Source organism: Rana temporaria, chromosome 13 (genome assembly GCF_905171775.1).
Source record: "Rana temporaria chromosome 13, aRanTem1.1, whole genome shotgun sequence".
In the NCBI taxonomy this organism is placed as follows: Eukaryota; Metazoa; Chordata; class Amphibia; order Anura; family Ranidae; genus Rana; species Rana temporaria.
Genome location: NC_053501.1, coordinates 72,438,004 through 72,462,658, shown reverse-complemented (window position 1 = coordinate 72,462,658; position 24,655 = coordinate 72,438,004). Strand labels below are relative to the sequence as shown.

At 41.4% G+C, this 24,655-nt stretch overlaps 1 protein-coding gene across 4 annotated transcripts in view; it reads right to left on the bottom strand.

Annotated features, from left to right (window-relative positions):
- Positions 1 to 13,510: 13,510 nt before the first annotated feature.
- LOC120920706 (protein-L-isoaspartate(D-aspartate) O-methyltransferase-like) overlaps positions 13,511 to 24,655 on the bottom strand; it is a 103,069-nt gene continuing 91,924 nt past the window's right edge. For all 4 annotated transcript variants that reach the window (XM_040332921.1, XM_040332923.1, XM_040332925.1 and 1 more), the window contains 3 exons: positions 22,146 to 22,231; positions 16,380 to 16,549; positions 13,511 to 14,417 (listed from right to left, as the gene is read on the bottom strand). In XM_040332921.1, coding sequence (XP_040188855.1) covers positions 14,405 to 14,417; positions 16,380 to 16,549; positions 22,146 to 22,231 — 269 coding nt within the window. In that variant the 3' untranslated portion in view covers positions 13,511 to 14,404. The remainder of the gene's footprint in view (positions 14,418 to 16,379; positions 16,550 to 22,145; positions 22,232 to 24,655) is intronic.

Here is a 24,655-nt window from a genome sequence, read left to right as displayed (position 1 = left end):
CCTGACCAATACCCAGCAATGCAGCCACACCAATGTCCATCAATCCAGACTTACCAGTGCCAAGCAATGCAGACTTACCAGTGCCCACCCATGCAGCCCCACCAGTGCTCATCAATGCAGCCTGACCAGTGCCCATCTATGCAGCCTCACCAGTGCCCAGCAATGCAGCCTTACCAGTGCCTAGCAATGCAGACTGACCAGTGCCCAGCAATTCAGACTCACCAGTGCCCATCTATGCAGCCCCACCAGTGCCCATCTATACAGCCTCACTAGTGCTCATCTATGCAGCCTCACCATTGCCCCTATATGTGGCCTCACCAGTGCCCATCAATGCGGCCTCGCCAGTGCCCATCAATGCGGCCTTATCAGTGCCCATCTATGCAGCCTCACCAGTGCCCACCTATGCAGCCTTACCAGTGCCCATCTATGCATCCTCACCAGTGCCCAGCAGTGCAGCCTCACCAGTGCCAATCGATGCAGTTTCACCAGTGCCCAGCAATGCAGCCCCACCAGTGCCCATTAATGAAGCCTCACCGGTGCACCCCACCTATGCACCCACCAAAACCTAGTTAACCGTTCGGAGCTTCAGCCCCACAGGCAAGCTGACAAACCGTACCCTGCCCACCAACCACAATACCGCAGCGAGCCTGATTTTTGATGTGTGCACTGCCATTAACCCCAACAATTTCCCAGAGGGTTAGAATGGGAAAGAGAGTACCTGGCAAATGACAGATACATGTGCTCAGGGAAGCTAGGAAATGGGTGCTTTGGGGAAGAATGGAACTATTGTCAGGTGAGTTGTGCTGGGTCCTAAAGGGATCCTAGTACTGACACCCAGTCTCTGGTACTACAACAGCCTGCGTCTTCTATCAGACCAGACTAAAGCCAGGCCATCACTTTCTTGTCTTCCCTGCAGCCTTCCCTCCACTCTTCCCTCCACTCTTCCTTGGAGGCTGTGGCTCTGGTGGTGGACTTGTGGCACGAGGAGGAGGAGGATGGGCGAGCTCACATACGTGGCTGTTCTCAGTCAGCTGGCCCCTCAACCCCTTCTAAAAGGGCCCGAGCATAAATTCACTCACAGATGAGGCGTTGGCCATCCTCCAATTTCTGATAGCAGCCATAGGTCTCTTCAGTGTCGGGGGGGGGGGGGGTTCTGAGGGCCTCACTAGCCTCCCTACTGAGGCCCAGTGCTGCCTCATCCATGTTCCTCCCCTTCCTGGGCCATTTTTTTGCAAGGTGGAGTAGAGGCATCTAGGATTGGGTGAGGCCACTGGGCACGGCCACCTCCTGGCTGACACTTCCTCCTGCCTGCCACTTTCCAGACCCTCATCCTGGCTGAGCTCTTCCTGTGTATAAAAATGGGACATAGTTTTAGTTTTTGGTTCATCAATCACACAATTTTCAGCTCATGACTGTTGCAAATTGAATGTTAATAAATAGAAAAAACTCTCATTCTGACCCCAGCATTTTTCATTCTTGTCCCAATAATTTTTGACCACTACGGTCTATTGATCTACTGAGGAAGGCCTGTGATTGGCCGATACGCATCTAGAGGGAAGGAGCTGGTAACGTGAAGTCTAGCCAGGCACCGTGAGTGTGTAAGACTTTAAAGTTTTTATCCTGTAAGTGTGATTTAAATACATTTTGTATACAGAGAACACTATGGTCTCTCTATTTATCATTTACATGCCCAGAAATCACTGGAATCTTGAGCAAAAGCTGAGAGGTTGTTTGTTTCCCTGGAAGCAAGTCAGGTGAGTTGCCAATAAGAAATAGCTGGATTACCTGCCATTGATTGTTTGAAGGAGGAGATCGTGTGAACTCAAGGGGAGATCTGTTAATGCGTTTTAACTCATCTGGGAGATGAGTGCGCAATTTTATCAGTGGTGATGTGCACTCCTTTTGAGGATGAACGATCACAGTGGTGGATTAGCGTTGAAACACTGATCATAAGAAGAGCCTTTGGGGCAGATTCACGTACAGCAGCGCAAAATTGTGCGGGCGTAACTCATCTGATTTACGTTACGCCTCTGCAACTTACACGGGCAAGTGCTGTATTGTCAAAGCACTTGCTCCGTAAGTTGCGGCGGCGTAGCGTAAATCACCCGGCGGAATTCAAATTCGGCGGGTAGGGGGCGTGTATCATTTAAATCAAGCGCGTTCCCGCGCCGAACGAACTGCGCATGCGCCGTCCATAAAATATCCCAGTGTGCATTGCTCCAAATGACGTCGCAAGGACGTCATTGGTTTCGACGTGAACGTAAATGACGTCCAGCCCCATTCACAGACGACTTACGCAAACAACGTAACTTTTTAAAATTTGGACGCAGGAACGACGGCCATACTTAACATTGTTGCACCGCACTTATGCCACCATATAGCAGGGGCAACATTATGCCTGGAAAAGCCTAACGTAAACGTCGTAACTTTACTGCGTCGGCCGCGCGTACGTTCGGGAATTTGCGTATCTAGCTAATTTGGATGCTCGACGCGGAATTCGACGGAAGCGCCACCTAGCGGGCAAAACAAAAATTGCAGTTTAGATCCGACGGCGTGAGAGACTTAAGCCTGTCGGATCTAATAGATAGCTATGCGTAACTGATTCTAAGAATCAGTCGCATAGATACGACGGGTCAGATTAGGACTTACGACGACGTACATGGCGCTGTGCCGTCGTAAGTCCTTTGAGAATCTGGGCCTTTATTTATTCAATTTAATTTATTGACAATTCATCACTCATGTTATTATTCATGATTATATGCACTTTTATTTTATTAGATAATAGGTTTATACACATAGCGCTACATGTATTCATTTTAATTTAGAATGTTTAGCAGCTGTGCATGTTTATTATAGATTATTAACACTAGTATTTAGTAGCACAATATTTATAGCAATTTTTGGCGCTGATTGTTTTCATTTATATTTACTGTCTATTGATATGTCAGACACTTTTTCTTAAATCATTAATTTGTTATCAATAATAACATCTAGTTAACAACAATAATTTTAGGACAATAAATATGGTAAAAAATATGATACCTGGCTCCAGCTGAGCTCATCCACTTCTTCTAGGATGGAAGGCCCAGGTTGGTCCTCGGAAGCCTCAGCTGGGGTTGAGGGAAGGCTGCAGGGAAGTGTAGAAAGTGATTCCCTGGCTTCAAGCTGGTCATCCAGAAACTGCAGTCTGTTGAAGTACCACAGTCTGGGTACATACACATCCACTGCTGCTGCTCCTGATCTGAGGGATTTCTGGATCTTATTATGCTCCTTCTTATACATGCTCCCCAAGGTACCAATTTTCTTTTCCAGAAAAGCGATGTCTGCCTCGGGGAGCCGAGTCTTCACTAATACCAGCAGTTTCTCCAGCGTTGCCCTCCTAGCTGGTCTATTATAGTATACGTTTTTTTTACCTCCCATAAGTTGGTACGCTAAGTGGTGTGACCAGCCACGTAAGGCGTAAGGGAGGGAGGAGAGCCGTTGGTGACGTCATCCCCGCTCGCGGCCGAGAGGGGAAGAATCTGTTTATATCGCATGCTATCTTGTTTCTATTAAATTGTGAGTGCAAATTGGTTTATTAAAAATAATTTTTTTAAATGATACTGCACGATGGAGCCTATTTTTTCTTTGTATGTATCACTGGGGGCTATGCATCCTCAATGAGAGCCTTTTAGACATCGCCAGCTTGGAGTTGTGTTCAAGTGATCCGTCGGTGTATCTGGATACCGTGGTTGTGAGCTGCTGCTGCTGCCCATATTTGAAGGCTTTCAATATAAGCCAGCTGAGGTGAGAGGCTGGTGGGAACGGGGTCACTTTGGAGTGGAGCACCTGTCAGTTTTGCAGTGGATTGTCTGTGTCACTCTACACTTCAGGATAATTATGGACATTGTTTTTATCATTTGCATGAGATTGAATCATTATTGATTGTTTTTTCAAGGAGCACATCCTAAATCATTCACTCATTTCACATGAATGCATGAAGTATTTTTCATGGCCTGAATTATTGTTATTTTTGCACATCTTTTGGCACTTTATTATGCTGGTTGATACACATTATTTATGCACATATTAATTGTTATTTCACATGATATTAATTAATTATTTGCACTACTATTTATAGTTATTACTCTATGAATATTATTATTAGATTTTACTTATCATAATTATTGGCAAGCGCCCCAACACCCCCCGTTTTTTATACTCAAGGCCATGCACTAACTGGTCGGCCAGTTCCACACAGATCGGGGAAGCCTGTTGCTTCTCCAACTCACGGTGCAGCAATTTTGCCTATTCTGTAAGAGTCTGTAACACCAGGGCCACGGCCAATACTGGTCGCAAGGCTGACCCCATCATGGTGAACATGGACCGGGTCACAGCTTCAGACCTCCTATCTGTAGGGTCCTTAAAAAGCAGGGGTCCCCTCTACCGGAATTGTGGTGAACTTGTTCAACCTGGATACCGGGGGGTTCACCCATTTCTTCAGCAGGCGCTTTTAAAAAGGGTGACGGGCCGCCATGCGTTTTGGGACTGAAAAGGCCCGCTGCGGTCGTTCCCATTCCTTGTCTATAAACTTATCGAAATAAGTTACATAAGGAAACACCTTAGTAGTGCGGGTCGGTTGGTGCAACCCAAAAGGGACATACACTTCAGTAAATGCCCCAGCTGGACAAGAGCTCCAACAATCGCCTTCTCCTGCGCTGACCCCGACACAGAGTCCTCCTCACTGTCAGAATTGTCCTGGTCCGCATATTCTGACACTTCAGAAAAGGGGTCCTGTGTCACAGCCAGGCCCGAGTCTGAATCAGAACATTCCCCAGAGGATCGTGGGGGGGGCATTTTTTATCCCCCTTTCGCCCCCACACACTGCTTCTACTCTGGCAACAAATGACTCCAGCACTGCCGACAGAGCATCCACAGGCACTGCAGGTGCAGGGGCATCAGTTGCTTCCATTGGAATGTCTGGGAAAGAAACGCCAGCTTCTGACGTAATGCTGACCCACACACATGACAGCCACTTAGGGACTAGGTCAAAGTACAAAAAAATGGCCACCCTCCTAGCTGCACAGACCGAGGGGTATTCCCAGAGGACTCACCACCCTAAACCAGGCACTGCTCAGCGCTGCCGTCTGCTCTAACACCAGCTCAGTGTGTGCCTGAGGTGATCTGCCGTATGCGCCGTTCAGTAATGATAAGGAAGCGCTAGAGGCCAAACCATGTGAAAAAACCCCAAGAAGATGGCCGCCGGTTACCTCAGGAAAAAAAAAAAAGAGCGCGAGCTACAAGAAAATGGCCGACCGCTGTATAAGCCATAAAAATAGCGCGGCCACAAGAAAATTAAGGCACCGATCGTTCTGAGGTAAAACATTAAAGGCCAAACAACACTGGGCACTCAAACAGGGACCCCCAAAAAGGCAGAACACCTACATCAAAGCGAACCTGGGCACCCGCGCAGCCCCCAGCCAGGAAACGGAGCCCCCCCAATGAGATACACAGCAGGCCCTGTCAAGCCTGGGGAGGAGGGATGGACAAGGAGAGAGGAAAGGGAGGACTAGAGACCCCCTAATCGACCCAGCTATTCCATCCTGCCAAGACAGGAGGAATTGTACTCACCCGTCCCTGCGAGGATTGCTGGACGCGTTCCTGACAGACCCATCACCGAGCAGTACAGAGTGGCTGCCGGCCAAGGCCCACTGTGACTGAACAGCAGTAGCCAGGTCATATGTGGGCCCCGGAGCACATAGCTCACCGGCCACCCCTGGAGCAAACAGGGTATGTCATGGCCGACCCAGAGCGTAGCTAGGGCCTGCTCACACACGATGGCCGGACTGGGGAGACTACAAGGATCTATATTATCCAGCCGGTAGTTAATAGTAGATCTCAGGATCAAATAGTAAAAAAAGTAAAAAATTCTCCAGGACCATGGGCCCTTAGGGAGCCAGGTCCTTCTCCTATACTAGTGTGAAGGTGAAAGAAATCTGCGCTAAATCCCTTTAATTTTTTTTATAAATAAATGAAACATATAATTGCACCACAGTGAAAATGAAAAAGTAAATGAAGGCAGTGCTGCAGCTAAAAAAAATTAAATCTTCAGTCAATATACATGTATAAAAAATTTGTTGCGCTACCACCAAAAAAAATTGAATTACTAGTGAAAAGAGAGTTTTCCTATTAGCTTGTATTTATTTACCTTCACTGACAAATTTTTTGGTGTTTTTTTGAACACTTTGATGATCGCAATTGCTGTCATTGTTTTGAGTTTTTTTTATATAGAAAAACTCTCTTTTCACTAGTTATTCAAATTTTGTTGGTGGTAGCGCAACTAATTTTTTATACACCCTTCTCCTACACTAGGCAGAAAAAAAAATGGAGCTGCTGAGTGCAGGGAGAGGAGCTATGACCATAGGGAATGCCCCCTGTGTGGGGCTGTTAAGCTTTGGTCTAGTTACATGTTTTTAAGTATCTAACATGTCTGCCTAGTTCTCTCCTAATAAACGAAACATAACCCAAATGTCAAGATTTAAGGAAACTGTGTCCATCCATGGACGAAAGAGAAATATTGTTTTTTTTTCCAAAATTGTTGCTTTTTTTGTTTATAGAGCAAAAAATAAAAACTGTAGAGGTGATCAAATAGCACCAAAATAAAGCTCTATTTGTGGGGAAAAAAAAGGATGCAAATTTTGTTTGGGTACAGCACTACATGACCTTACATATTAGCCAAGTGTGGGGTACTGTGTCAACCACTTTTTCAAAATCCAAGTATACTACATCCACAACCACCCTTCTGTTCAAGGTTTTGCTCACCACCTCATAAAATAATTCAGATTTGTTTTTCATGAATCCATACTGGCTTTTGCTTAAAATACATTTTTTTTTCTATGAAAAATAACTATCTATGTGGTCTTTTAATAACCACTTCAGCCCCGGAAGATTTGGCTGCTCAATGACCAGGACATTTTTTGCGATACTGCACTGCCTTGCTTTATATGACAATTGCGCGTGCAATGTTGTACCCAAACAAAATTGATGTGCTTTTTCCCCCACAAATAGAGCTTTCTTTTGGTGGTATTTGATCACCTCTGCGGTTTTTATTTTTTGCGCTATAAACAAAAGAAAAATGTCCCTCAGTTTAGGCCGATATAGACTCCTCTACATATTTTTGGTTAAAAAAAAACATAAGTGCCATAAATCTTTCCCTTAGTTTGGTTTACGCAAAATTTATAGAGTCTACAAACTATGGGAAAGATTTATGGCACTTATATGTTTTTTTTACTAGTAATGGAGGTGATCTACGATTCTTAGCAGTATTGCGACGGACAGGTCGGACACTTTTGACACATTTTTGGGACCATTGACATTTACAGAGTGATCAGTGCTATAAATATGCACTGATTACTATGCAAATGTCACTGACAGGAAAGGGGTAAACACTAGGGGGCGATCAAGGGGTTAACAGTGTCCCCTAGTGTTCTAACTGTGGGGGGATGGGACTAACTAGGAGAGATGACAGATGACGGTTTCTACTTTGTAGAAACACACAGTCTGTCTTCTCTCCTCTGACAGCACAGGGATTTGTGCGTTTACACACACAAACCACCTTGCTGCCGTTCGTGCATGCAATCGCTCGTGGCCGGCAGTGATCGCACCCATTGGCCACACGCATTGAATTACCCACTGTCTCTGGCGGCGCTTGTGCGCCCTCTGGTGGCTCTCCTGGGCAAAGCCGTATATGTATGGGATTTTGCCCAGGAGAGACATTCTGCTGCAGTATATCTATGTGAGCCGGTCGGGAACCTGTTGAATTCTCCAGCATCTTCCCAACTATAGAAAGTTAAACTAACAGGTCTATAGTTACATGGTGAAGACTTTGATCCCTGTTAAATATAGGCACCACGTTGGCCTTATGCCATTCCAGTGGTACTATGCCAGTCATTAAAGAGTCCCTAAAATTTTGAAACAATGGCTTTAAATGAGAGAGCATGCCTTAGCCATAGAGAATGTGCGCTCCTAAAGTTAAAGTGGTTGTAAACTCTTTCCTATACACAGTGAAGTGAATAGCCTCAGATGATACACAGAGATGAAACAAATCTCCCCTTGGAATTTTCCACATTTTGTAATGTTACAACCAAAAACGTAAATGTTTTTTATGGGGATTTTATGTGATGGACCAACAGAAAGTGACACATAATTGTGAAGTGGAAGGAAAATGATAAATGGTTTTCCTTTTTTTTTTTACAAATTTGTGAAAAGTGTGGTGTGCACTTGTATTTAGCCCCCTATACTTTGACACCCCTAACTAAGCTCTAATGGAACCAATGTCCTTCAGAACATGTTCTCTATCTAATTCTGTCAGAATTTCCGACAGGAAAAAGTCCAATGGGGCATACACACGGACGGAATATCCGATGAAAAGCTCCCGTTTGACTTTTTCCGTCAGAAATTCCGCTCGTGTGTACAAGGCATTAGAGTCTGCAAAAGACTTGAGACTGGGGCGGAGGTTCACCTTCCAGTCAATGTCCAGACCTAAATCCAATTGAGAATCTGTGGCAAGACTCGAAAATTGCTGTTTACAGATGCTCTCCATCTAATCTGACAGAGCTTGAGCTATTTTGAAAAGAAGAATGGGAAAAAATATCACTCTCTAGCTGTGCAAAGCTGGTAGAGACATCACCCAAAAAGACTTGCAGTTGTAATTGCAGAGAAAGGTGGTTCTACAAAGTATTGACTCGGGAGGGCTGAATACAAATGCACGCCACACTTTTCACCACTTAAGACCCGGACCTTTATGCAGGTAAAGGACCTGGCCAGTTTTTGCGATTCGGCACTGCGTCGCTTTAACTAACAATTGCACGGTCGTGCGACGTGGCTCCCAAACAAAATTGGCGTCCTTTTTTCCCCACAAATAGAGCTTTCTTTTGGTGGTATTTGATCACCTCTGCGGTTTTTATTTTTTGCGCTATAAACAAAAATAGAGCAACAATTTTGAAAAAAAACAATATTTTTTACTTTTTGCTATAATAAATATCGCCAAAAAAGATATAAAAAAACATATTTTTTTTATCAGTTTAGGCCGATACGTAGTCTACCTATTTTTGGTAAAAAAAAAAAAAAATCTCAATAAGCGCTTATCGATTGGTTTGCGCAAAATTTATAGCGTTTACAAAATAAGTGTATAGTTTTATTTCATTTTTATAATTTTTTTTTTTACTACTAATGGCGGCGATCAGCGATTTTTTTCCTGACCGTGACATTATGGCGGACACATTGGACAATTTTGACACATTTTTGGGACCATTGTCATTTTCACAGCAAAAAATGCTATAAAAATGCACTGTTTACTGTGAAAATGACAATTGCAGTTTGGGAGTTAACCACTAGGGGGCGCTGAAGGGGTTAAGTGTGACCTCATATGTGTTTCTAACTGTAGGGGGGCGGGGCTGGACGTGTGACATCACTGATCGTGTTTCCCTATAACAGGGAACACACGATCAATGACACTGCCTCAACGAAGAACAGGGAAGGTGTGTTTACACACACCTCTCCTCGTTCTTCAGCTCCGGAGGACCGATCGTGGGACACCGGTAATGATCGGGTCCCGCAGTCACGGAGCTTTGGACTGGGTCGCGTGCATGCGCCGGCAGCGCGCGACCCCACGGCTGGGCTTAAAGGGCTACGTACAGGTACGTGGATGTGCCCAGCCGTGCCATTCTGCCGACGTATATCGGTGTGAAGGGGTCCTTAAGTGGTTAAAACTTTGTCATTTTCCTTCCACTTCACAATTTGTGCCACTTTGTGTTGGTTTATCACATAAAATCCCAACAAAATACATTGACGTTTTTGGTTGTAACATGCCAAAATTTGGAAAATTGCAAGGGGTATAAATACTTTTTCCAAGGCACTATATATCTGCAGTCTTTCCCTTTAGAAAGTGCACATTGTGTTACAAATCTTTCTTCCTCATTCAGCAGTGGATGTGGTAGACTCCACTGCTGAATGAGGAAGAAAGATTTGTTTTTACACTGCATAAACTGCACACTGGGCATACACTGTGTGAAAGCTTATTGGAGGAAAGGCATACCCCCCTCCACATAGGCAGAGACTTGCTAAGCTGTACTGTGAATAGATAAGCTTTCTGCATATCTAAGTTCCCTCCCGACACAAATTTTCCAGCTGCTTTTATCTCCTGTGTTGGAGAGCTTGTCAGAAGTTATCATGCTGATAACAGAGGAATGGAGCAGCAGAAAGACATGGCACTCAGAGCGTTGGAGAGAGATAACAAAACACTACAGATTTATGTGGCCAGGTCAGATTTAATGAATGGGGTTTACAACCTTTTTGGGTGTCCACTTTAGGTGTTTTTATCTTTCCAGAATGTGCTCGTTGTTCACAGCTAACAATAAATGAAATCATGCTATGGTTACTGCTACCAGATGTTCTTTTATATGTACATTACTAGTAATAAGCTCTGCATGGTTTGAGATTATCAGGTCCAGCAAAGCATCATTCCTAGTCAGGGCATCTATGAATTGTTCCATTAAATTGTCTTGTAGTAGGTTTGTACATTTTTGCCCTTTAACTGTTCTTGCAGTGCCTTTACTCCAGTCAATATCCAGGTAGTTAGAATCACCCATTATTATTACTGTCCCAGACCTTGCAGGCCTTTCTATCTGTGCAAGGAGCTCAGTCTCCACCTCCTCATTAGCTCTGGGTGGCCTATAGCAAACGCCAATGATTAATTTTGTAGTACGCACACCCATATGCAATTCCACACATAATGCTTCAGCCTCATCACACTTTCCATCGACCAAGCCCTCATTCATACTCACTTTGAGATCACTTCTCAAATAGAGACAGACACCTCCACCTTTGTCTTACCCCGTCTCTCCTAAAGGAAAGCATAGCCAGGAATAACAATAGCCAAATCATGTGAAGAATGAAGCCAAGATTCAGCAATACCAATTAATTCACAGTTCTCTTTGTGCACCAAAGCCTCCAACTCACCTATTTTGCTTGGCAGAATTCTGGCATCGGTGAACAAACACTTTAATATATGTTGTCACATTTTGCACACATATATTGCATATTTTATATTTTGATACAAAGAGTACCATTTCCAATGGCTGTTTGTAGCCTTCTTAGCACCTGCCATAGTCCTCCCCTTATCTTCTTCCCACCATTAGGGACTGACCGCTGTCCGACTCATTATAATCAAATTCACCCTCCCCTTCAATCCTAGTTTAACTTCCCTTTCACTTGCAGCCTAGTTCTTTAAATTGATTCTTAGGGAGCCTCCATTTTCCATGTATTCCGTTATTGGTTCCAACATGGAGCAAAACAACTGGGTCATGCCCAGCCCCTCCCAGTAATTTATCAACCTGGTCCACCACATGCCGAACCCTGGCACCATGGAGACAGCAAACCTTTTGGTTGAGGTGAACCTGGCGAAAAATTATTCTTTCTGATCATAGAATCTTCTATTGCCACCAACTGTCTAGGCCTTCCTGCACTACCCTCACCACCCCTACTAGATGGGCTTCTCTCCCGGCTGTTAGGGATAGCAGTGACATCTAGGGCTGCCACCTCAGAGTTTGCCACCCCCACATCTTCACCCAACTTTGCAATTTTTTTGGGGTACTTAAATCCAGGGCCTTTCTTTTCCGTGAGCCCCTACCACTCCCTCTGACTACAGTAACCCATCTTCCTACCCGATAATCCTGACTTACCCCTCCACATCAACCCGATTAACCGAAGACCCCTTTCAAGGTTGTCAGTTCTGCCCAGTAATGCATTTTCCTCCTCCAGCTTCCAGAATGCCAACCTGCTCACATCTGTCACAGCTGTATTCATCCTGCAGCTGTTGCTCCTTTACTATATACATGCAGCACACTGTGCACTGCACAAAACCTTCAACCTTTCTAGCACTTATTATCCCAGTTACAATATTAATATCACTAACTGGAAATTCCAGCAAGCAAATGTGTACTTTCAATAATTTTGGACCTATTTAGATCTATGCATTTTGGTAATGTGTGGTAAACCATGCACATTACCACAAGGAACGTACAACAGTATCATTAAGTTTGAATGGACACTTAGACAATGCACCTGCATTGCAGCACACCACAACATAAGGCAATGCAAATACATTGTGGTGTACTACTACAGTAAAATGGCACAGGCCAGATTTTCACTGTGTTGTGGTGTGCTGGCAGCTCATTCAAACAATTGGGCTGGCTTAATACAATGCAACTTCACATATGCGGCATAATGCACATTCATTATTGCACAGCAGTGCATAGATTGAATGAGCCCTAACATGCAGTGGGGATGATTTACTAAAGGCAAATCCACTTTGCACTGCAAGTACACTTGGATATGTAGTCGCTTTAGATCCAAGGGGAAGATCTTAAATGATGGGAAGCTCTGCTAATTTTATCATCCAATCATGTACAAGCAAAAATGCTGTTTTTTATTTTCCTTGCATGTCCCCCTCAGATCTGCAGTGACTGCACTTCCAAGTGCACTTGTAGTGCAAAGTGATTTTCCTTTAGTAAATAAACCCCAGTGTAATTAGCCCTTTCCCTGTTGTCCTGCTTTTTTTCTAGACATCCATTTTTGCTGGTGGATTTCTGGGCATTGTATTTCACCTTTTTATCCCCATTAGATCTTAGTGTGGTGGCAGAGGGAATAGGACTTAAGATAGCCAAATAACTCACAATGTAAATGTATAGATTCCTTTAGATTTGCCAACAACTAGGTAGTACATGGACCTGACTTGATAATAAATATATATAAATGATAAATAATAGATATAAATTGAATGCATTGCATGCATATCTAAAGAAGATTGTACCATCTATTGCATGTGTGGTAAGCTTTGGGCACATCTCCTTAGCTTAATTGCTGCCCCCCACTCCTTTTTTTCATTCGCATCAGAAGTAACTGAGCACTGAATATTTCAACAAACATTGGGGTTGATTTACCAAAACTGGAGAATGCAACATCTGGTGCAGCTCTGCATATAAACCAATCAGCTTTTAGGTGCTTTTGTCAAAGCTTAGGTTAACAAGCTGAAGTTAGAAGCCAATTGGCTATCAAGCACAGCTACACCAGATTTTGCACTTTACAGATTTAGTAAAATCAACCCTCCTGTATCATCCCCTTTAGATTTACCAAAACTAAGTTGTTATATGCAATTAGGAAGGCCCTCACACGACATAGTTATGGGTACATTTACAAAATTGTTTAGTTAGATTGTAATGTGTAAGACTGGCATTGAATAGGAAAGATTTAAGAGTTGATGTGGTTAAAGAGTACATGTGTGTGACAAGCATTATTCTCGAGGTGATGAAAGTTCCTGCAATGCAGTTCAGTTTAGAACCCCACATAACCATAACACAGTAGTCAAGTTCAAACTTGACTGTCATTTAAAAAAAAAAAAAGAAAAAAAAGAGATGTTTGCTAGGTAAGAGAATGAATGAAAAGCAATTTTAATTGCTATACAGATTAGAAATGCAGTGATTACTAAAGAAATTTTATTAAATAGCGCTGATTGGGTGAGAAAGGTTTCAATGCCCATACAATACTCGCATCTGAACAATGCACTCAGGAGCTCAGTACATGTCCAAACTGTCTCTCTACCATGCATGTCAGGCCTACTGCTTTTAATGGAAAACTATTTGATACAGTGACCAGCAGAATGGAAGAAGGCTCTTTGGCATACTATACATAACTCTACATGCAAGGTAGCATGGTGTTTCTTAATCGTTGTAAATATATGACACCAATAATTTAGCAAAATATGTTTTTCTTAATACACCCCAAAAGATGTCGTTCTTAAAAAAATAGCTGCTTACTTTTCTATAGACCCTAAAAATCCCTGAGACCCCATTTGAGATCAAAAATCATATACACATATAGTCTGTACACATGTGCCTATAAGACCTCAGTTATCTGCTCCGCTAAACTAATTTAATAAATCTGTCAGAAAGTCTAAATCAAGCAAGAAAATGTTGCATTTTCATATATTTATGATGAACGTATAATTTTCATGCAAGTTACTCCTGCTATTCATTTATACAAACATACAGTTTACTCAAGCGGACCATCTTTGGCTTGGGAATTTGTTTTTAGATTTATAAACAAAAGGGTAATTTATATTTTTATATATATATATGTTTTCAAATTACTGAATTATTTAATTCTTATACTTTTCATTTTATCAGATTGCATCAACAGATCTACAGATGTGGAAATTTTGCAGCCCTGCATAATCTTTGACCCTGCTGTATTTCTTAGCAAGGGCTTTAGAGTTGCCTCCTGAGACATATCTTTGTACCATCTTGAAACCACATGTCAAAACTACTCTTTTCATCAACTTGTTATCCTGAAGGTCACCAAGCAATATTCAAAGCTCATTCCTATAGAAGAAGGAAAAACATATTTAAGATGACTAACTATTAAATGTGTAACTTTACAAATTGGATTGTTAATTTCCTGCATTGATCTTGTGAAAACATATTATATATTTCAATAGAACCAAACCCATGTTCCGCTCAGAAAGATTACAATTTCCGTCATACTCATCAATGCAATACGCACACCGAATTAAAAAACCAAGCTTGGACAATATGTTTTTGGAAAAAGACCCACGAAAGCACAGAAATTATTTACAAACCTATTTACACAGGTCATGGTATAACGGGTGACAGTTAGTCACATTCAGCTGGATTTGTTTGGTAATGTTGAAGATGTTTCATAGCTTCTCCAAGCCTATGGCTTAGAAAAGCTACAAAACAACATCACAAAACAAGTCCAGTTGAATGCGACTAACTGCTACTAGCTAAATACTCCATTCACCTAAAATTGGCCATACACACTCCTCCGTCAAAATTAACAAGGTGTAGGAATCAATCCTCTATGCTGGGACATTATATTTTGACAGAGGCACCCACAGCTGACAGAATACATTGATCAGTGGCTGCAGCTGATTGATTGCAGTCACAGATTGAACATTTTCCAACCCATTGTTTATTTAACTTCAGTCAAACAGGGGAGCCCACTCACTGGTCAAAATTCAGCTGTTCCCTGCTGGACCAGACAAATTTTGATCGGTGTATGGGGAAGTTTACTGTCCCTAGTGGGAAACAAACCAGGGACCACCATTGTAAGGGGAAAGTTCTAAACATTTGGACACTTTGCTGTACACAACAAAATTCTGTAATAGGCTAAGGATTATTATTGACAGAAGCAGCTGAAATCATATTTCTTCAGTTTTTTGCTAAGTTATGTCATAATTTTTTAAAATTTATAGAAAAATGGGCTAAAGTAAAAGGCAAACTGGTCATGAGATCCAGTATGGATGGCCAATTAATCAATTAACCACTTAAGACCTGGACCTTTATGCAGGTAAAGGACCTGGCCAGTTTTTAAGATTCTGCACTGCGTCGCTTTAACTGACAATTGCGCGGTCATGCGATGTGGCTCCCAAACAAAATTGGTGTCCTTTTTTCCCCACAAATAGAGCTTTCTTTTGGTGGTATTTGATCACCTCTGCGGTTTTTATTTTTTGCGCTATAAACAAAAATAGAGTGACAATTTTGAAAAAAAATGCAATATTTTTTACTTTTTGCTATAATAAATATCCCCCAAAAAGATATAAAAAAACATTTTTTTTTCTCAGTTTAGGCCGATACGTATTCTTTTACCTATTTTTGGTAAAAAAAAAAAATAGGACACATTGAGAAATTAATGTTTTTTAGATGTTCCTCCACTGATATGCATTTTACAGTTTCGCTAAAACGCAGATCAACGCACTGGTATGAATTGTCCTTAAAGGCCAAGTTCACTTTAACAAAAAATGTTTTTTTATAAATGCCTGTGTTTTTGTAGAAACAAAAATGTGCGTTTGTAAAAAAAAAAAAAAATTCACAGTAGATTGCAAAGCATTGGACCAGCGATCTATGGAAGTATGGGGTTGTGTTACTTAGCAACATGTTACATGCTAAATACAGGTGTAACATGTAATATGTTGCAAAAGGAGGAGTTTGCCTTTAACTTCATTAGTTGAATCTGCACTGTAGGATTGACAGCTAGAATTGTGGGCAAAGAGAAGTTCAATCAAGCAAGCATAATATTTATTTTCAAATACTGAACATAAATCTCTCTCTCTCTCTCTCTCTAGATTGGATATTTTCTTTTATTTATTATAAATAAAAACATTTTTTTGCTTTAATGTAGTAATTGCAAAAAAGCAATAATATAGACTTAATGGCAATCAAATTCCAGCTTTTCCTGGTTAGGATCTATCAGAACATCGATGATGATTCCTAGTTAAAGTTACTGCATTGTATGTTTGTAAAAATGTATATACATTTTCTTACAGTGGCCATTGTCTCTTTTTGTCTGTTAGGGGAACATACATGACACCCATTAAGCGAACCCTTGTTATGTTCCCATCACTATCCTTGTCATACTGTTCTAGAAACTGACTTCCACCTTCTGGACCCACAGGTAGGACCAGTCTTCCTCCTGGCTTCAACTCATTCAGCAGCTGCAAAACATAAAAACAAAAGTTAAGTACTGCAAATTAAAAGAAGATTACCGTGGAATAGTCTGTAATTTAGATACACAATTTTGGACAAGTGTGACAGCAATGTTCTTTTGTTTTATAATAACCAAGATATGTACATTCCTAGGGGCTCATTCACACAGGTGGCCATGAGGGTGGTAAAAACAGGTGGTTGGGTGCAGTTTTACTGTCCTTTGACCACCCACCTAAAGGACATGCAGCTAATTAGGACTGTACATATGGCAAGGCTGCAATGTTTTGCTTCATGGCCACTGCAAACATTAACCCCCCATTACATTGGGCAGGCAGTACCACCACTGAAGAAGACCCATTCATGTGAATACAGCCACACTGCAACTGCCCTGCGACCGAGGGCAATGCAAGCGTTTGCAGCACAGTGGTTAAGCATTTTATAAAATGAAGTAAAAGGGTTGAAACAGGGAAGGGGAGGGGTGAGAGGAGAACATATTGCCCCCCAGCCACCTGTCAACTGTTAGTATGTCGGTGCCGGGGACCGAAGCCTGATGAAGAAACCGGCTGGGTGAGGACACCACTGGATTTTGGGACTGGTTTTTGCAGCCACTGACTTTTTATTTTTTAACACCTTCTCACCCAGCCTATAGTAAGATAACAGCAGTGTGGGAGCAATGTTGTTCTGGGAGAATGTCAAATGATGTCATCCCAGAATGCGCCTCTCGCGTGGCCGCGCAGCGGTGTGATCTGTCACCAGCACTGTCCACCAGACACAGCTGTTGACTGACCACTGTACCGGCCCCGCTGCCAGTACTATGTGATCTCTGTGATCACATGACAGTTGTAAACAATGGATGGCTTCCTTTGATGTCATCCATTGTATACAATTGTGTTGCCAACTATGATTGGTCAAAATGATCATATGGTACAGAGCCAATCACAGCCCACATGTACCATGTCATTAGCTTTAAACAATCACAACAAAAGACACTGAATTAATCAGTTTCAATCAGTAAAAATGGTTGCTTACAGGTGATACAAGATAAATGTTAATATCGTGCAAAAGTTTATTTATTTCACTAATGCAACTTAAAAAGTGAAACTAATATATGAGATAGACTCATTACAAGCTGTGATTTGTCATAATTGCGAGGATTATGGCTTATAGCTCATGAAAACCCCAAATCCATAATCTCAGAAAATTTGAATTTCTTGTTCATTCAGGATTTTTTAAAACAGCTTACCTGTAAAATCCTTTTCTTGGGAGTAAATCATGGGACATATAGTCTTTGATAATTACGTAGTGGGTTAGATAGTCACCATCAGGTGATTGGACACTGGCAACCCTAATTAAAAGGCGAGTTCCTCCCCTATATGGAGAGCACCTCAGTTTTTTCGCCAGGGTCTAAGGTGTTTGGTTACGTTGAAGATGTGCTAAGAAGAAAGCTCTGTTTGATGGTATCTGCAGAGGCCTAGGAGCTATACAACCGGATCCATACCTCGGGCCAATACTAAATGCCTAAGGTGGATGGTACCCGGGCCCCTTGGAAAAGAAGAAACAAGGTTTTGCCTGTAATGTCTCTCTTCGGAAGTCTGGGCTCTGGGATCCAGGCTTTGGTGTACTATTTTAATAGTGGCATGAAAAGTTTCTGGCAGAGTCTTCTACAGGTCCAGGGAAGAGGATCCTTTAAGTAGGAACCCAGAAACCTAAAGGTTGGCACAACATTACCCGCCGTGATGGGTGAAGGCTGGATCTGTTCTCATTAGTTTTCCTGCGGCGGGCATAAGGTAAGTGAAGATAATTTTTTGAATATTATCTTCTGTGAATACGCTGCAGGGAAGCGTGGAGGGAACGCATCAGGGAAGTCAACAAAGTGATTGCCTGGCTTCAGTCTGGTCCGACAGAAGACGCAGGCTGTTGTAGTACCAGAGACTGGGGACATATATGTCATCTGCTGCTGTTCCCGATTTCTGGGATTTCTGGACCAGATTGTGCTCCCTATTATATAAACTCCTCAAGATAGCAATTTTATTTTCCACACACTTGATGTCTGCCTTGGGGTCAGAAGGCTTCACAAATTCTACCAGTTTCTCCATTGTTGCATTCCTCTTAATTTTGTTACCCAGAATAAATGGATATTTTATTTACTTAAAATACCTGCCGAAGTGTTTTTCTTAAAAAAAGGACAGTTTGTTTGTGAGTAGGCAGGTACATTTCAAAAATACAATGTCAAATTAACAAGGGACACCAATCAACCTCCTTGAGGTAAAAAAATACAAGGTAATAATGTTATTGTGTTAACTTGACCAAAAAAAATAATATGGAGATCACGGGACAATAAAAAAAAAAAAAAAAAAAGATCTTGATTAAAATCAAATAAAAAATAAACTAACAAATAAAACCATTATTATGGAGATATAGCTTTAAAATCAAATACATATATTTATGAGATCACATAAGTCTCGTACTTGATTCTGAGCATGCATGTTTTTTTTCTCCGTCGGAGTTCCATACAGACGAATGGAATTTCCGATATAATTTTTTTCTGTTGGAAAAAAAGAGAATATGTTCTCTTTCTAACTCCGTCAGAATTTCCGACGGAAAAAGTCCGATTGGGCATACACCACGGACGGAAAATTCTGTCTGACTTTTTCCATCAGAAATTGCGATTGTGTGTACGAGGCATAAGTCATGTTTTGCGCGGGGGATCAAATACTTTTTATTCACTGAACCGCAACCCAAATTATAAAATTATGTATCATGTTTTTTTCCCTGGATTTTTGGTTGATATTCTGTCTCATTTAAAATACACCTGTGATAAAAACTATAGACCCTTCATTTCTTTGATCTGACATCGACATGGTGTGAATAGGGCACATAACTGACAGACATGCATGAAAACGGATGTTAGCGCGCATAAAAACTGATGTAAATTGATGTGAAACTGATGTCCCTGCAAATGAAATCTGTACGGTTTTCCCAGGAGTTTTCATGCATGTATGGTGTGAACTAGCCCTTAATGTAACCGTTTTGGGAAAGAGTTAAATCAGAAGATATGCAATGTATCCTATGCTATAAAATAAACCTACCTGCCTGCAGTTTTCTTTAGAATGTATACAGAGTTGCACAAGCACAGCTCAGGTTACATTCTGGCATGAATCCTGTGTACCAAGATGACTAAACTCCTGTGCATGCTTGCTCAGAAGTGAAGTCATCCTGAGCCAGCCAATGAAGATGGTAGTATAGTATAGTCAAAGCATGCCTTGACGTGGGTGGGGTTATATGGGTGTACTCTAGGAGCAAGTTGTTTTTGCCAGTGTCCAACACATATACATACATACATACACACACATATATATATATATATATATATATATATATATATATATATATATATATATATATATATATATATACATACACACACACACACACACACACACACACACACACACACACACACACATATATATATATATATATATATATATATATATATATATATATATATATATACACACACACACACACACATACATACATACATACATACATACACACACAAATCCTGAATCCTGAACTGTATAATTAGGATATCTACGGTATTGGGGGGCGTGGCCTGGAGAGCAATGGACTAGGTTGCGTATACTGTGAGCTCTGCTAGCCTGTACTCTTAAATCAGCATCCTGCACATCTGCAGCCATCCGCTGTGTTGGGGGATCTGCCCTTCCTCATTTGCTCATTTTGGGGGTCTGCCGGCAAGTTTGAGCGCCGTTCGGAGGATATCTACAGTATTACACGATGGTCTGTGTTATTCCTTCCCCATTCTGAGCCATTGCATCGATCGTATGGATTATTTGTGAGTGGAAGGAATCTAACATCTATTGGCTGCTCTGATTCGGGTGTAGTTTCGATCCTTGTGAACAGATTAAAGGCCGCAGGTGGGTCACAGTCAGCTGCTCTGTACCCCTGCCTTTTGGTAAGCTTACATCTATCTACGGTGGTGGGCACCTTTCAGTATTTGTGTGGCACCGGGTTTTATCCAAAGGATCGGGACCCCTTTCAGTTGAACTATCCGCAATTAATTTTTCAGAGACTTTCTTGTGGACTTATGCTGATATTATTTTCTTTATTATTTTTTTGGTTGGGACATTTGTTTGTTAATTCACAGGGTTTACTCACCAGTTTAGGTTGTGCACCTCAGTGTGTATCATCCTTGGCATCACAGCCATCTTATTTTGTGCCAATGTTATTACTCACCATTATCATTCCAGGTGGATTTAGTTGCTATTAATACTAACCTTTTCATAGGACTGTTTGGGGTTTGTTCACCGTGTATTGTTTTTGGCATATCAGGGTGACAAACTCCCAGTAGACCTATCTACATTCATTCTATTGATGTTTTTTTGGCCAACTGGATGACACATAGTTCCTATTTAGCTCTGTGTTTATTGGCGCAGCTACCTTCTTTTTTTCAGTTATCTATTTGCGTGTTATTCCACCAGTGCTGCTGCCTTTGCTTTTTATTTTTCATCCAAGTGCAGTCTTTTGTGGTTTATAATTAGGATAAACTGTTTGGCTGGTGTTACACATAATTATGAGGAATATTAAAAAGCACCAGCACTGTTAAAGAAACCAATATCCTGCAAAAACAGAGTACAGAGTACAAAATATTGGTAAGGTATACAAGTAGGTATGCTTTTTAGTTAAAGCGGGGGTTCACCCTAAAAACTAATTTCTAACATCAGAGCCAGCATAGTAAGGACATTTACTTTCGGCAGGTCATTTTTTTTTTCTCTGTACATATTCTGATTTTGTCCAGGGCTTCCGCGTTCTGATGACTGTGGGACTGGGCGTTCCTATCCCTGCCTCAGGGTTCTGATGACTGCGGGACTGGGCGTTCCTATCCCTGCCTCAGGGTTCTGATGACTGCGGGACTAAGCATTCCTATCCTTCGTTTAGTTGATTGACGGCTTGTGAAACAGGTCCCCTGTCGCACAACGCGCATCACCAGATTTCCGGAAATAGCCGAGCTGCAAATCGGCACTATATGGCGCCTGCGCCAGCCATGTAGAGCTGACTGCGCAGGCGCCGTATAGTGCCGACTCGCAGCTCCGCTATTTCCGGAAATCTGGTGACGCGCGTTGTGCGACAGGGGACCTGTTTCACAAGCCGTCAATCATCTAACCGAAGGATAGGAACGCCCAGTCCCGCAGTCATCGAAACCTGGAAGCCCTGGACAAAATCAGAATATAAAGGTATGTATGGAGAAAAAAAAAAATGACCTGCCGAAACTAAATGTCCTTAGAATGCTTAGTATGCTAGATGTAATGTTCAAAAATTTTTTTTTGGGTGAACCACCGCTTTAAGGGTGTTTTAGGGTATTTGTGAGGGGAAATGTTCAACTCCATACTTATAAAGCCTTGCCCTTATGTACTATTTCTGCTACTATGTACAGACAGTAAAATGATGTCCTACGGATCCCTAAGCTCCAGGTTTCCAGGAGGAAATATTTTGATGCTTAAGGTTAAAAGACAATTATAGCATAACGTTCTACAGATACAATTTAATAACAATTCTACACAATGATGTTTTTATACTTACCCCCTGTGGCATCTTAGCAGCTGCTGCACCTACATGAATCGCATCATATGGGCCTTCCTGAGGATAGCCAGATCTACCATCGCCAACTATAAAAGAATGGAAAAATAAAAAAAAGTCACATGAAGTTTTATTAATTTTTTATTTTAATTTTTATAACCAGGGCTAAAATTGATTGCACTTAACACGCTGGAGCCTGCATTCCCAGACCCTTAAAGTGGATGTAAACCACCCAATTTTTTTTTTTATGTCACAATGTAGAGTTTAAGATTTCCCATCATCTGTGCCCAGTCTTGCCACACAGAGTTAATCCAGCTCTGAGTAATCCTCTTATTGTTCAGTTAAAATTAACAGACTTCCAGATAAAACCCTGTGTAAATAAAAAGTCCTTTCCTCTCTCCTTGCTTTGAGTGACAGGTTATTTACATATCTAGCTTGGACATGTTTATCATATGTTATGTTATGTTTATCATAATATGAGGTGATCCACAGTTCATTGTATATTACCAGGATGTGTTATGTGGGGGAGGGGTGGATTTCTCACTTTTTATACTGTGGATCACCTCAAATTATGATAATAATAACATAACATATGAAAAACATGTCCAAGCTAGATATGTAAATAACCTGTCACTCAAAGCAAGGAGAGAGGAATGGACTTTTTATTTAGATAGGGTTTTATCTGGAAGTCTGTTAATTTTCACTGAACAATAAAAGAGGATTGCTCAGAGCTGGATTAACTCTGTGTGGCAAGACTGGGCACAGATGATAGGAAATATTATACTCTACATTGTGACATCCACTTTAAACCACCTTCTTCACACAGAAAATATGAGCTTATGTTTCACTCCAGTTCCACCTGAGGTTAAAGAAGTCTGGTTTTACCTTGGTACTACATCACATTTACAGATATATACCTTAAAGAGAGGAATCTGCCTCAATCCCCCCAAAGTTAGCAACCATTCATACATGGTCATCATGCTCTCAGGCAGCAACAACCTCTCTTTCCACCTGGGGTCCTCACGAGAAGCAGCGATATCTCTTACATCTTACCCCCCCCCCCCTCTCTCCATGCTCTCCAAATTTTTAATGCCCATTTTTCACATGAAAAATGCTCTGGAGCCTACACACGATCGTTTTTAATGACCATTTAAAAAAAATGACCGTTTTTCATGACGTGAAAAATGTCATTTTTTTAAATGGTCATTAAAAACGATCGTGTGTATGTGGCATAAGTGTTCTTTTTTGAGACTCTTGGGAATTGTGTATATTTAGTCTAAGTTAGGCTCATACCTTATATGGTTTGTGCGGTTCTGTATACCTCATTGTAAAGTTTTTTTTAGATGTGTCATGTTCTATGTACAAGTACTATTTGTATACCTGTGCTGGCAAAGTGACAACTTAAAGTATATGTGAACCCTCACCTTCTGTTTAAAATAGAAATTAAAAGTCAAAAAATGTGTGCATACATACAAAAGTCAAATTTCCCCCCCCTTTTCCTTTTTATAAGTGATCACCTACCCTCTGTTCTCAGGTGCATAAGGAGCTCACAGGGCTAGGGGACGAGAAACAGCAACAAACTGGTTTTTCCAGTGAATGGCTGTGCGGGGGGGGGGGGGGGGGGCATGCCAGCACAAGTTTAATCATTGGAGGAGAGCAGAGTTCTCAGTACAGCTAGAAAACTGTCAATGATGTGCTCTTATGCCTAGTGTGCTCAATTTTTTTTATAGGAAAGTAGAGCTGGCAGAAACACCAGTAAACAATACAAATAACAGGATACGTTTTCATACAGGTACATGGTACAATGGACACATATCAGTAATATGAAACATATTATTTAAACAAAGATGGCTGCAGACCAGGGGCGGACTGACAACTCGTGGGGCCCCCGGGCAATAGGAGGTTATGGGGCCACACAGTATACACACACACTCACACACACTGTATGCATACACAGTATACATACACACACACACACACACTAAAAAGGTACAGGAGAGGCAGGGCAGATATAAAAAAGATGTCAGTAAGGGACATTTCAGGGACAGATGTAAAAAAAAAAAAAAAACAGATTTTTTACATACTGTCCCTGGTTTTACTGAGGCTGGCAACCCTGATGGGGCCCTCTAGAGACATGGGGCCCTCGGGCAGTGCCTGAATGGTCAGTCCACCCCTGCTGCAGACTGATTTCCAGTGATGATTTTACACAAAACTGAATAACAAATTAGCTTGTATAGCAATATATATATATATATATATATATATATACACATACATACACACACACACACACACACACACACACACACACACACACACACACACACACATATATATATATATATATATATATATATATATATATATATATATATATATATATATATATATATATATATATATATTATATATATATCTTTTTTTTTAAACAAAAGTGGATTTTTCTTTCTTGAAATCTTGAGGTCCCAGGTAGTCTTTTAGAATGATGCAGGTTTAGAAGTTTTTTGTTCTAG